We start from the raw sequence: 14,664 nt of genomic DNA, 5'->3' as shown, positions 1-14,664 counted from the left end.
AAATCAATGACAGATATGGACATAAGCGCTGTGAGGCTCGGAGGGGGTGGCAGCGTCTCTGGGTCTCTGGGCTGGGGCTGAGGTTGGTGGGGGGCAGCCGGGGAAGAGACAGGAAGGGCCGGGGCTGCTGTGGGGGGGGCCGGGGGGCCCACCTGTCCTGTGGAGTCGCAGGGCATCCAGGACCTGGGCTCCGGCCAGCTGGGCTCTCAGGACGGGGATGTCCACGGGAAGGTCGCCCGGCCCGGCCGCGGCTTCGCTGGGGGGCACCGACGGGTGGCGGCCTTCCGGACTGGCCACGTCCGCCCGGGGCACCAGGCAGTGGACGAAATGCACCTGGGCCCGGCGGATGACGCTGACCAAGGCGTCCTGGGACCGTGGAAGAAAAGCCGGTCATGGCCCTGGCCTCCCTCTGGCCTCCCCTCGCATGGCCCCCTGGGAAATTCATTCATTCATTCATTCGTTCAATTGTATTGATTGAGCAGAAGCAGCGGGGCCTTCTAATAATAGAAGGTCATGACCTCTAATCCCAGCCTCGCCACTTGTCTGCTCTGAGACCTTGCACAAGTCACTTCACTTCTCTGGGCCTCAGTTCCCCCATCTGTAAAAAACGGATGGGGACCGTGAGCCCCACATGGGACAGGGATTGTGTCCAACTCGTTATACTGGTCTCCACCCCAGCGTTTAGTATAGTTCCCTGAGGTGCTGGGGGGCAGTCCAAATGCATTGAACTCTTCCAAGCGCTTAGGACAGTTCTCTGCACACAGTTGGCATTCAAAAAATACCACTGAATGAATGAATGAACTGAACCACCCAGCTTCTGAGCCACCATCACGGCCCCGGGGAGATGGCTTCCCGTGACAGGACTCTGGCCGGGCCCTCTGACAGACAATAATGGCTCCCCTGCCTTCCATTCATTCATTCATTCATTCATTCATTCACTCATTCATTCATTCATTCAATCGTATTTATTGAGTGCTTACTGTGTGCAGAGCACTGTACTAAGCACTTGAAAAGTACAATACAACAATAAAGAGACAATCTCCATCCAGAGCAGGCTCACAGTTGGCGGGGGCAGGGGATAGACATCAATACTTCAAAGTCTTACAGGAGGCCCATCTCCTCCAAGAGGCCTTCCCTGATTAAGCCCCCCTCTCTTCTTCTCCCGCTCCCTTCTGCGTCACCCTGACTTCCTCTCCTTATTCATCCCCCCTCCCAGCCCCACAACCCTTATGTCCAAACCTATCATTTATCTATTTATATTAACGTTGGTCTCCCCCTCTTGACTGTCAGCTCGGGGTGCGCTGGCAATGTGTCTGTTTATTGTTGCACCGTCCTCTCCCTAGCGCTTGGTCCAGTGCTCTGCACACAGTAAGCGCCCGATAAATACGACTGACAGATTGGCTGGCCGGCCTCGGGGACACCCGGCCGCCCCCCACCAGACCCCCTGGCCTCACTCACCGCCTGAAGCTTGATCTGGGCACACACGGAGTGCCCCCTCACCACGGCGAAGCTGCTGGCGAAAGTCTTCCTCACGCAGCCGATCCTGCGCAGGGCCTGCTGGGAGCGCACGTCCAGGCCGGACAGCGAGCGGCACGGGACGGAAAGCTGGGAGCGGGGCAGGAACAGGCTCCGCACCTCCTCCCTGAGACGGGACAAACAACACTGGCCATCTTTTATCCTGGGTTTTGTGTCTTTTTATGGTAATCGTTCAGCCCTTACAATAAGCCCGGCACTGTACTAAGCGCTGGGGTGGACACAAGCAAATCGGGTTGGACGCAGTCCCATGGGGGGCTCACAGTCTTCATCCCCATTTTACAGGTGAGGGAACTGAGGCCTAGAGAAGGGAAGTGACTTGTCCGAGGTCGTACAAGTGGCGGAGCCAGGATTAGAGCCCGGATCCTCCTGACTCTCAGGGCCAGGCTCTTTCCACTAGGCCACGTCGCTTCTCGGTTAAGGCGCCTCGTAGCCCCCATCTGGATTCGTGCTTCCTGGGATGGGGTGAGATCTGGTAGAACCGTTTTGGGCACCTACTGAGTGCTGGACTCTGTACTGAGTGTTCAGGAGAGGATGCCAGCAGTGGGACACGCATTCATCTGCAAAATGGGGAATCGATCACCATTCTCCCTCCTCCTTGGTCAGACAGTCAATCACATTTCTTGAGCACTTACTGTGTGCAGAGCCCTGCACTAAGCACTTGGGAGGGTACAAGCGTGGCTTAGTGGAAAGAGCATGGTCTTGGGAGTCAGAGGACATGGGTTCTAATCCCAGCTCCACCACTTGACTACTGTGTGACCTTGGGCAAGTAGCTTAACTTCTCTATGCCTCAGTTACCTCATCTGTAAAATGGGGATTAAGACTGTCAGCCCCACATGGGACAACCTGATCACCTTGTATACCCCAGCGCTTAGAACAGTGCTTCGCACATGGTAAGCGCTTAACAAAATACCATCATTATTAGTAGGCGTTTATAAAATACCAAAATTATTATTGTTATTATTATAAAATAGCAATAGATCAGACACATTCCCTGTCCACAACAACCTTAAAGTCTACAGGTACCTTAGACTGTGAGTCTGTGAGTACATTTCTATCCTATTTATTTTATTTTGTTGGTATGTTTGGTTCTGTTCTCTGTCTCCCCCTTTTAGACTGTGAGCCCACTGTTGGGTAGGGACTGTCTCTATGTGTTGCCAATTTGTACTTCCCAAGCGCTTAGTACAGTGCTCTGCACATAGTAAGCGCTCAATAAATACGATTGATTGATTGATTGATTGATTGAGTCCCATGAGGGACAGGGACGTACCCAACCTTACTGACTTGTACCTACCCCAGTACTTAGAACAGTGCTTGACACAAAACTAAATCCTTAATAGATAATATTAATAATTACGATATTTATTAAGCACTTACTATGTGGCAGGCACTGAACTAAGTGCTGGAGCAGATACAAGCAAATCGGGTTGGACACAGTCCCTGTCCCACCTGGGGCTCACAGTCTCAATAACCATTTTCCAGATGAGGCAACTGAGGCCCAGAGAAAGGAAGGGACTTACCCGAGGTCACACAGCGGACAAGTGGAGGAACCGGGATTATAACCCAGGGCCAGGCGGACGGAAGGGATGCCTGAGACAGGTTGGCCACTGGCCGGATGCCAGCTCGCCCCCCCCAAGCCGGGCCCGGGGTCCAGGCCGGGTGACCGGATTGGGGCCCGCCCGCCGGCCCGGCCCGCGGGCACTGACCTTTGCGACTGCTGCAGCAGGCGGCCGGCGTTGTTGGCCGACAGGTTGGGCCTGGCCTTCCGGAGCCAGCCGCTCAGGTCGTAGCGCACGGGGTCCCGGCCCAGCTGGTGGGACAGCTCCATCTGCACAGCCTGCTCGCACCTGCGCACCGCCGCCGCCCCTGAAACACACACACACAACTCACACCTCCACACGGTTGGTTCCCCCGACACACCTACACATGCACACAACTCCAGCTGGACCTTTGCACATCTGGGCACAGCCACCCCCCATGAAACACCCCCACCGCCAACATACACACAAGGGCTGGGGGAGTGGGGTGGCAGGAAGCCAGGGGAAGGGGACCCCAGGCGGCTGGAGGCCGGGGGAGGGGACCGCTGGGTGACCAGAGAGCATCACCGACACTTTCTCCCTCTCTCTCTCTTTGCTCTCCTCTCCCTCTCGCCCCGCTCCAGGCCAGTCCCCTCCCTCCCCCTGACCCCAGCCCCCCCGCCCTCCCCCGGCCGGCCGGCCAGCCTGCCCACCCCTCACCTGTAGAATCGGGTCCCTTCTGGCCAAAGGCGGCACAGAGGCGATCAAGGACGACGCTGTCACTGGAGCCCTCCACCTGGGCCTCTTCATCCAAGAGCCAGAACAGGCCCTGAGCCTCTTCGGCCGCAGCCCCGATTGGCGTCCGCCACTGGTAGGGAGAGAGCGGGGCGAGGGGCAGGGGGTGAGCAGGTCTGGGCCCGCTGGCTCTTCCTGTGACCACAAGACAGCCCACAGTGACCTCTCCCCTCTGAGGGTCCTGGCCTGCAGTCATTGGGGTGGGGGGATTCTTGTGGGGAAGATGGGGAAGTGTTTAACCTCACTGAATTAAGGCTGAGGGCCCAGCTTGTCAGTCAGTCAGTTGATCGTATTTACTGAGCGCTTACTGTGTGCAGAGCACTGTTCTAAGTACTTGGGAGAGGACAATGCAATAATAAACAGACCCATTCCCTGCCCGGAACGAGCTGACAGTCCAGATGAAGAGACAGACATTAGAAAAAAAAAATAAATTACCCGCTTCTAGGTTAGGGATCCCGCATCCCCAGCCTGCCTGACCCTCCTCAACCTTCCAAAGGTCTTTTTTTTTTGTTTTTTAATGGTATTTGTTTAACACAATAAATGCGATTGAATGAATGAAAGAATGAAAGTGTTTGCAGTAGTGTGGGCGGCTTGCCTTGAATAATAATAATAATAATAATAATAATAAATAATAATGGCATTTTTAAGCACTTACTGTGTGCTGAGCACTATTCTAAGCGCTGGATAGTAATAATGATGGTATTTGTTAAGTGCTTACCATGTGCCAAGCACTGTTCTTAGCGCTGGAATAATACTAATGATGGTATTTGTTAAGCACTTACTATGTGCCAAACATGAGCCAACCACACTCCCCATCTCTCCCGGTGGCCCCGGGCCCAGTGGCAGGGAGAAGGGGTACAGCCTCATGGCCCTGAGACCTCGATAGTGGTGGACACCCCGGAGGCTTCTCCCATCGCCCCTGTTTGGCACATCGCCATTAAGCGTGGCACTCAGAAGGGCATGGTGAGGGGTGAGGAGACTGTTTTACATTTTTAATGGTATTTGTTAGGCGCTTACTATATGCCAGGCACTGTATAGGCAATGGGTAGATACAAGATCATCAGGTTGGACACAGTCCGTGCCCCACAAGGGGCTCACAATCATGCACTCATTCATTTAGCCGTATTTATTGAGCGCTTAGTGTGCAGAGCACTGTACTAAGTGCTTGGGAAGTACAAGTTGGCGACATATAGAGACGGTCCCCACCCAACAACGGGCTCACAGTCTAGAAGGGGGAGACAGACAACGAAACAAAACATGTGGAGAGGTGTCAAGTCGTCAGAACAAATAGAATTAAAGCTAAATGCACATCATTAACAAAATAAATAGAATAGTAAATATGTACAAGTAAAATAGAGTAATAAATCTGTACAAACATATATACAGGTGCTGTGGGGAGGGGAAGGAGGTAGGGCCGGGGGGATGGGGAGGAGGAGAGGAAAACGGGGGGTCTGTCAATCTTCACCCCTATTTTACAGATGGGTAACCGAGGCCCAGAGAAGTGAGGCTGACTTCCCCGAGGTCACCCAGCAGGCAGTGGCGGAGCCGGGGTAAGCGCTTAGTACAGTGCAAGTGCTTAGTACCGTGCTCTGCCCACAGTAAGCGCTCAATAAAAATGACTGAATGAACTCAAGTCCTCGAACTCCCAGACCTGGCTTTAGCCACTGGGCCACACTGCTTGCCCACCTTTTGTATGGTAAATTCAGTTACAGGGCGGTCCTGGGGGGTGGTCCTTAGAGTTGGAATCAGAGAGGCAACGGCTCTTTCTGGGAACAGGTGGCACGGGGTGAGGAGGAGGAGGGGGGCACGGTGTCTCTTACCTGTAGGGCATTTTGATCGATGGCAGCCACGGTGGGCGCTGGAGACTGCTCGGGGAGCTCAAAATGCACCTTGATGTTTTCCTGGAAAGCACAAGCACACTGAAAAGCTGGCATGCCCACCCTCAGCCCCCCACCCACTTTGGGGGTGGCAAAAGATGGGCAAGCTCTGTCCCCCCCGTCCCCCCCCCCCACTCCTTTGGGCGAGTCGAAAACGCCCTCGGGCCTTGGCTCAAGCAGTGGGGCAGGAAGCCGGAACGATTCTGCTTGAAGAACAGTGATTAATTCCTCCTGACGCCCGAGGGCTCTGCTTTCTGATCTGCCCGCTTTCCTTCCAATGTCAAGATTCTCTGCTGGCTTCTACCCTTTCCAGAACTGCTCGCTTATCTCACAGCACTTAAGGGATTCTCTGTCCTGGCCCGGAATGCCATCATTTTTTAATGGCATTTATGATTATAAATGGTAATAATAATAATAATGGTATTTTCTTAAGTGCTTATCATACGCCAAGCATTGTTCGAAGCGCTTGGGGTAGATAGAAGTTAATCAGGTTGGACATAGTCCCTGTCCCAAGGGGGATTTACAATCTCAAGCCCCATTTTACAGATAAGGTAACTGAGGCCCAGAGAAGTGAAGTGACTCCTCCAAGGTCACCCGGCAGACAAGTGGCGGAGCCGGGATGAGAAGCCAGGTCCTTCTGACTCCCGAGCCTGGGCTCTATCCACTAGGCCATGCTGATTCTCCATTTGTTCAGTCATTCATTCCTATTTATTGAGCCCTTACTGTGTGCAAAGCACTGCACTATGTGCTTGGGAGAGTCCAAAACAACAACAAACTGACACATTTGCTGCCCACAATGAGCTCATAGTCAGGGCTGGGGGTGGGGGGGTACATAAATAACATACATAACATATATTGCACAAATAAAATACATAAATAAATACATAATAAATGATTTGTTCAACACTTACTATGTGCTAAGCGCTGGGCCAGATGCAAGGTATTCCCCCTGCCCTCCTCTGACTTGGACTCCGGGGCAGAGAGGTGAGTTGGGCGGGGGTCTCTAACACAGAGCCCCACCCTCATGAACAGATGCTTTGCTGCCTTGGGGCCTTCCTAGGCTGCTGCTAACAAGGAACCCCACCCAGAGAGCCTTACCACCCACCACTGGACTTTTCCCTCTGTTCCTTCATTCATGCATTCGATTCTATTTATTGAGCGCTTACTGCGTGCATTGCAATGAACTAAGCGCCAAGCAGAGGACAGTAGGACAAAATGACACATTCCCTTCGCCCAAAGAGTTGACAATGTACAGTCTGTGAGCCCCATATGGGACAGGGTCTGTGTCCAACCTGATTAACTTGTATCTACCCCAGTGCTTAAAACGGCACTTGGCACATAGTAAGCGCTTAACAAGGAACGTCATTATTATTACGTCCTTCCCCTTCCTGGCTGCAAACCGTGGTCTGGGATGAGCACAGACACGGAGGTGGGAGGGGGATTCAAGCCACCCTGTTGCCCCTGCGGCCTTCCCCCCACCTCCTTCAAAGCCTAATTGAAGGCCCACCTCCTCCAAAACGCCTTCCCTGACTAAGCCCCCCTTTCCTCTTCTCCCACTCCCTTCTACGTCACCCTGACATGCTCCCTTTACTCAAACCCCCCCTTCCCTTATAATAATATAATAATAATGGCATTTATTAAGCACTTACTATGTGCAAAGCACTGTTCTAAGCGCTGGGGAGGTTACAAGGTGATCAGGTTGTCACATGGAGGGGCTCACAGTCTTAATCCCCATTTTACAGATGAGGTAACTGAGGCACAGAGAAGTGAAGTGACTTGCCCAAAGTCACACAGCTGACAATTGGCGGAGCTGGGATTTGAACCCATGACCATGGCTGCTCCGCCATTTATTTATTTCTACTAATGCCCGTCTCCCCCTCTAGATCCTAAACTCATGGTAGGCAGGGAATGTGTCTGTTTATTGTTGGGCTGCACTCTCCCAAGCTCTTAGTCCAGTGCCCCGCACAAAGCAGGCTCTAAGTAATATTATTAATGGTGTTTGTTAAGCACTTACTATGTGCCAGGCACTGTGGGAAATCAATAAATACAAATGAATGAATGAGATGGCCCCACAGGGCAGAGTGGAATCTGGGATCTGCTGACAAGGTCCCTCCCTCAGAGGTGTCACAGCACAAGTCACTGCAGGACACTTCCAAACTCCCACCTATAACACCTTGGGATTGTAAGTGCTCAAAAAATAATAATAATAATAAGGGTATTTGTTAAGCCAAGCACTGTTCTAAGCACTGGGGAGGGCTACAGGGTAATCAGATTGTCCCATGTGGTGCTCATAGTCTTAATCCCCATTTTACAAATGAGGGAACTTAGGCACAGGGATGTAATAATAATAATAATAATGCTGGTATTTGTTAAGCGCTTACAGAAGCAGCGTGACTCAGTGGAAAGAGCACGGGCTTGGGAATCACAGCTCATGGGTTCAAATCCCGGCTCCGCCGCTTGTCAGCTGTGTGACTTTGGGCAAGTCATTTAATTTCTCTGTGCCTGTTACCTCATCTGTAAAATGGGGATTAAGACTGCGAGCCCCACAAGGGACCTTGAGCAAGTCACAACTTCTCTGAGCCTGTTATCTCATCTGTAAAATGGGGATTATGACTGTGATCCCCCTGTGGGACAACCTGATCACCTTGTAACCTCCCCAGCGCTTGGAACAGTGTTTTGCACATCGTAAGCGCTTAACAAATACCAAGATTATTATTATGTGCCAAGCACTGAGTTGCCCGAAGTCGCCTAGCAGACAAGTGGCGGGGCCGGGATTAGAACCCATGACCTGCGACTCCAAAGCCCTGTGCTCTTTCCACTGAGACACGATGGCAGGGATATACGTATGTATCTCTGTACGTATTTATTACTCTATTTTATTTTGTTAATGTGCTTTGTTTTGTTCTCTGTTTCCCCCTTCTAAACTGTGAGCCCACTGTTGGGTAGGGACCGTCTCTAGACGTTGCCAACTTGGACTTCCCAAGCGCTTAGTACAGTGCTCTGCACACAGTAAGCGCTCAATAAATACGATTGAATGAATGAATGAATGTAATACACAAACGACTGAATGACTCTAGTGCCCCTAGTTTCCTCTAGGCCTTGGTATTTTGGGGAGCCTCCTCCTCCTCCTCAACTCCGCCTCAACTTCTCCTCAGGCTGGGAGGCTCCAAGATGGCGGCCCGGGCCACGAGGCAGAGCACGACGGCCGTTTGGAGGCGGGACCAAGAGCACGAGGGAGGCCCAACCGCCAATAAGAAGCCGCGGATTGGAGGAGAGCTCCCGCCTGTGGGAGCCTCTGCGGGCGGGCCAATGGGAGCTGCCGGATTCCCCTGGGGGGTGGGGATATGCAAATGAAAGGGTGGGCTAAAGCCACGCCCACAAAAACGTAACCACACGTTCAACCCGTGGACCGTTTATTCATTCATTCATTCATTCAGTCAGTCAGTCAGTCAATCAATCATTCAGTCAATCAGTTGGTCAGTTGTTTTTATTGAGCGCTTACTGTGTGCAGAGCACTGTTCTTTTTTTTAATGGCATTTATTAAGCGCTCACTATGTGCAAAGCACTGTTCTTTTTTTTCTTTTTTTAATGGCATTTATTAAGCGCTTACTATGTGCAAAGCACTGTTCTAAGCGCTGGGGAGGTTACAAGGTGATCAGGTTGTCCCACGCGGGGCTCACAGTCTTCATCCCCATTTTACAGATGAGGGAACTGAGGCCCGGAGAAGTGATGTGACTTGCCCAAAGTCACACAGCTGACAACTGGTGGAGCTGGGATTTGAACCCATGACCTCTGACTACAAAGCCCATGCTCTTTTCACTGAGCCACGCTGCTTCTGTTCTTGTGCGAAGCAGCATGGCATAGTGGCTAGAGCACAGACCTCCGAGTCAGAAGGTCTTGGCTTCTAATCCCGGCTCCACCACTTCCCAAGCGCTTAGTACAGTGCTCTGCACACAGTAAGCACTCAATAAATACGATTGATTGACTGATTGATTGATTGCTGTGTGGAGAAGCAGCGTGGCTGGAGAAGCAGCGTGGCTCAGTGGAAAGAGCCCAGGCTTTGGAGTCAGAGGTCATGGGTTCAAATCCCGGCTCTGCCAATTGACAGCTATGTGACTTTGGGCAAGTCGCTTCACTTTTCTGGCCCTCAGTTCCCTCATCTGGAAAATGGGGATTAAGAATGTGAGCCCTATGTGGGGCAGGGACTGTGTTCAACCTGATTGACTTTTACCTACCCTAGCATTTAGAACAGTGTTGGCACATAGAAAGTGCTTAACAAGTATCCTAATCAGTTTTATTATTCATTCATTCATTCAATCGTATTTATTGAGAGCTTACTGTGTGCAAAGCCCTGTACTATGCGCTTGGAGAGAACAAATCGGCAACATATAGAGACGAGTCCTCCCAGGAGGGAGTGGAATTAAAGATAATAATAATAACAATGATGTTATTTGTTAAGCGCTTACTATGTGCAAGGCACTGTTCTAAGTGCTGTGGGGGATACAAGGTGATCAGGTTGTCCCACGTGGGGCTCACAGTCTTAATCCCCATTTTACAGATGAGGGAACTGAGGCCCAGAGAAGTGATGTGACTTGCCCAAGGTAAGACAGCGTGGCTCAGTGGGAAGAGCATGGGCTTTGGAGTCAGAGGTCATGGGTTCAAATTCCGGCTCCACCAGTTGTCAGCTGTGTGACATTGGGCAAGTCACTTCACTTCTCTGGGCCTCAGTTACCTCATCTATAAAATGGGGATGAAGACTGTGAGCCCTTTGTGGGACAACCTGATCACCTTGTAATCCTCAGCACTTAGAACAGTGCTTTGCACATAGTAAGCGCTTAATAAATGCCATCATTATTATTCTTATAAAAGAGGCAGAGCTGGGATTAGAACTATGACTTTCTGACTCCTAGGCCTGTGCTCTATTCACTTCACCATATTGTTTCTCCCCCTACCCTCCCAAGAGCTTAGTACAGTTCTCTGCACACAATAAGCCCCCTTAAACACTAATGACTGACTGACTGTTTAGCTTGTGTCTACCCCAGCGCTTAGTACAGTGCCTGGCACATAGTAAGCGCTTAACAAATACCATAAAAAAAAATTAACAGGAAACAAAAGGGATGACGCAGTTCCCGGTACCTCCTTGATCCTGTCCAGCGTGGATACGAAGGTTCTCTCGAAGAATAAGGCCTGCAGGCGCTCGTAGACGTAGTTGTGGCACAGCTCCTCGAACGTGGCCGCTCGCTCCTTCTTCTGGTGGCGGGGGTTCTGAAAGCCCGCCGTGTCCACCACCGAGATGGACGCCACAGACAGCTGGTTGGGAGTCAACGACCTGAGAACACAGGTGGGCGAGGGGAGGGATGACCGCTTAGTCCCCAGGCCAGACCAGGCTGGGCGAAGGTTGGGGGTGAGCCGGAGTCAAGGTGGGGGACGAACCACGGTGGAGAGGAGTCCCGGTTCTCCATCATCCTCGTCCGCTTCAGGTAGGTAATAATAATAATAATAATAATGATAATTGTTAAGCGCTTACTCTGTGCCAAACACTCTTCTAAGCACTGGGGTGGCTACAAGGTTGGCAGTTTGTCCCAAGTGGGACTCACAGGCTTCATCCCCATTTTACAGATGAGGGAATGGAGGCCCAGAGAAGTGAAGTAACTTGCCCAAAGTCACACAGCTGACAAGTGGCCAAACCAGGATTAGAACCCACGTCTTCTGACTCCCAGGCTCGTGCTCTTTCCACTAAGCCACGCTGCTTCTCTCTGATAATTGAGGCAATTGATAATTGAGGCGCAAGTTAAGTGATTTGCCGAAGGTCACGAAGCAGACAAATGGCAGAGCTGGGATCAAGCGCTTAGTACAGTGCTCTGCACCACAGTAAGCACTCAGTATATACCACTGATTGATTGATTTGACAGAGGAAATCTTGACTGGTCACAGAGCTTGCTAGTGGCGGATCAGGAAACAGGACATGGGGTTGTGGGACTCTCAGGGCCACTGGGTAGCCCTCCTGCCGATCTACTGGCCAGCCCTGGGAGATGAGGTAACGGAGTCCGATTATCCTCTATCTCAAATCCTCAAATTAGGACGGGGAGATGAACCAGATGCTTTCCTTAGAATAAGCCCCTTAGCCAAGTCACTTTACTTCTCTAGACCTCAGTTCCCTAGTCTGTAATAATTAATAATTACAGTATTTGTTACTGATTATTGCGTGCCCAGCGCTGTACTAAGCGCCGGGGTGGATACAAGCAAATCGGGTTGGACTTAGTCCCTTGTCCCACGTGGGGCTCACAGTCTCAATCCCCCTTTTACAGATGAGGGAACTGAGGCCCAGAGCAGTGAACTAACTTGCCCGAAGTCCCACAAAGGACAAGTGGCGGAGCTGGGATTAAAACCCATGACTTTCTGACATTCCAGGCCCGGGTTCTATTCACTCTGCCGAGCTCTTCTCTGCATCTTGAAAACCTTTCTGCGCTTTGAAAACCATCTACCATCACCTACACCTTGCTGCGGCTAAACCCCCCCCCCACAACCCTGTCCCTGCTCTCCCAGTTGGGAAGGGGCAGCAGAAAGGTCCGGTGGGATAAATCCATGCCCGCCGGCCTCATCCGGCAGACCCGATTCTGATCCTGGAAGAAATTGCCCGGCTTATAGAGGAACGTCGGCTTCCCGTACCTGTTGATGAGCGAGACGATGACGGCGAACAGCTCTTCGTAGAGGCCTGAAGCTATTCCCTCCACACACTCCACCCCGGTCATCTTGGGCCCTGGGGCACAGAAAGAGAGGGCAACGGCCATCCATGACTTACCCTCTATTCAACTGGAGTGAATCAGCCAGTCAGTCAATCGTATTTACAGAGCGCTTACTGTGTGCAGAGCACTGTACTAAGTGCCTGGGAGAGGGCAATATAACAATAAACAGATGCAGGTGTCAGAGTCATGCTCCTCTCTGCCTCGCCCTCCTTTTCGTCTTCTCCCACTCCCTTCTGTGTTGCCCTGACTTGCTCCCTTAGTCAACCCCCCTCCCAGCCCCACACCACGTATATCCATAGCTGTCATTTATCTGTTTCTATTCAGGTCCATCTGCTCCTCTAGACTATAAATTCATTGTGGGCAGGGAATATGTCTGTTCATCATTACCTGTCAAGCACTGTTCTAAGCGCCGGAGTCAAAGGAATCTAGTTGGACACAGTCCCTGTCCCTCGGGGGGCTCACAGTCAAGTCGGAGGGAGAACAGGCATAGAATCCCCATTTTAGAGGCCCAGAGAAGTGACGTGACTCATCCAAGGTCACCCAGCAGGCACCTGGTGGAGCCTGGATGAGACTCTACGTCCTCTGGCTCCCAGGCTTTTTCCACTAGGCCACGCTGTAATTTATTTATTTATCTATTATTTATTTTAATGTCTATCTTTCCTCCTGAACTGTAAGCTCGTTGTGGGAGGGAAATGTGTCTGTTTACTGTCCTCTCCCCAGCGCTTAGTCCAGTGCTCTGCACACAGTAAGTGCTCAATAAATACCACTGAATGAACAGATGGATGGACGAGGCAGCCAGAATGAGGCCCAGGGAGGGTGTGAGCCCGCGCGAAGGACGACAGAGACGGCTACCTGGCCTGGGCTGCTCCTGGTCTGGCCGCGGCCCTCGGCTCCGTCCGGCGGTGACCTGCTCGATGATGTGGAGGAGGTGGTGCTTGAACACGGCGCTGCTCAGCTCCTCGTAGTCACAGCCCAGCACGGCCGCGGCCTGGTTGGCCCACTCGAACCGCATGAACTGCTTCCTGCCCACTGGGCCGGGAGACAGATACGGAGGTCAGGGGGGTGGGCATCATAGCGGGGCCGCCGCCGAGGACTCAGGCCTGGGAGCGGCCCTGACGACTGACCGACTTGTGGGCCCATGGGCCGGGGGTGGAGATGACCCCAAGCCCAGGGTCAGGGATGAAGCGTAGGCCCAGGGACAATGATACGGACCAGAGGACGGGTCTGGGCCGGGGATACGGACCCCTGGGATCAGAAATACAGGCCGGAACATGAGTCCAGGATCAGGAATATGGATTAGGACATGGGCCGGGGCAGGGATACAAAGCCAGGATCAATGATATGGACCAGAATAGAATAATTATAATAACAGTGACGATGGTACTTGTTAAGCGCTTACTATGTGCCAAGCACTGTTCACAATAACTGTGTCTGCTCCATTACTCAGCCTGCCGGGATTTATTTAGTAGATTCATTCATTCAATTGTATTTATTGAGCGCTTACTGTGTGCAGAGCACTGTACTAAGCGCTTGACAGGATGCTTGCTCCTAGCATGAGAAGCAGTGTGGTCTAGTGGGTAGAGCATGGGCCCAGGACTCAGAAGGGCCTGGATTTCAATCCCGGCTCCGCCACCTGTCTGCTGTGGACAAGTCGCTTCACTTCTCCAGGCCTCACCTTTAAAATGGGCATTCAGATGGTGAGCCCCATATGGGACGGGGCCTGTGTCAAACCTGATAAGCTTGTATCCACCCCAGCGCTTAATACAGTGCCTGGTAAATAGTAAGCGTTTAACACATACCATTTAAAAAAAAAATAAGGCAGGAAGCTCCCTTTGCCAGACTGATATCATTGCCCTCTTCAGAGAGGCCTGCCGGCAAACAGGGCCAGACAAGATGGCTGCAAGGAGGAAGGAAGGAGGGATGGAGTTGGGAGAGGAGGATGCTGCCAGGATGATAATAATAATAATAATTATGGTATTTGTTAAGTGATTACTATATGCCAAGCACTGTTCTAAGCACTGGGGCAGATTCAAGGTAATCAAGTTGGATACAGTCCCCGTCCCACATAGGGCTCACCCCATCAAACCCCATTTTACGGATGAGGAAATTGAGGCACAGAGAAGTCAGGTGACTTGCCCAAGGTTACACAGCAAACACCTGGCAGAGCCAGGATTAGAACCCATGCCCTCTGACTCC

At 51.8% G+C, this 14,664-nt stretch overlaps 1 protein-coding gene across 1 annotated transcript in view; it reads right to left on the bottom strand.

Annotated features, from left to right (window-relative positions):
- MYO18B (myosin XVIIIB) overlaps nt 1-14,664 on the bottom strand; it is a 149,371-nt gene that overhangs the window by 88,667 nt on the left and 46,040 nt on the right. The window contains exons 13-20 of the mRNA XM_038763467.1: nt 13,321-13,497; nt 12,392-12,482; nt 10,859-11,051; nt 5,666-5,746; nt 3,771-3,918; nt 3,240-3,399; nt 1,459-1,642; nt 153-366 (exon numbers count right to left, since the gene is read on the bottom strand). Of these exons, the coding sequence (XP_038619395.1) occupies nt 153-366; nt 1,459-1,642; nt 3,240-3,399; nt 3,771-3,918; nt 5,666-5,746; nt 10,859-11,051; nt 12,392-12,482; nt 13,321-13,497 (1,248 nt within the window). The remainder of the gene's footprint in view (nt 1-152; nt 367-1,458; nt 1,643-3,239; nt 3,400-3,770; nt 3,919-5,665; nt 5,747-10,858; nt 11,052-12,391; nt 12,483-13,320; nt 13,498-14,664) is intronic.

The sequence above is a fragment of the Tachyglossus aculeatus genome, chromosome 21 (assembly GCF_015852505.1).
Source record: "Tachyglossus aculeatus isolate mTacAcu1 chromosome 21, mTacAcu1.pri, whole genome shotgun sequence".
In the NCBI taxonomy this organism is placed as follows: domain Eukaryota; kingdom Metazoa; phylum Chordata; class Mammalia; order Monotremata; family Tachyglossidae; genus Tachyglossus; species Tachyglossus aculeatus.
This window is presented reverse-complemented; position numbering and strand designations above follow the sequence as displayed.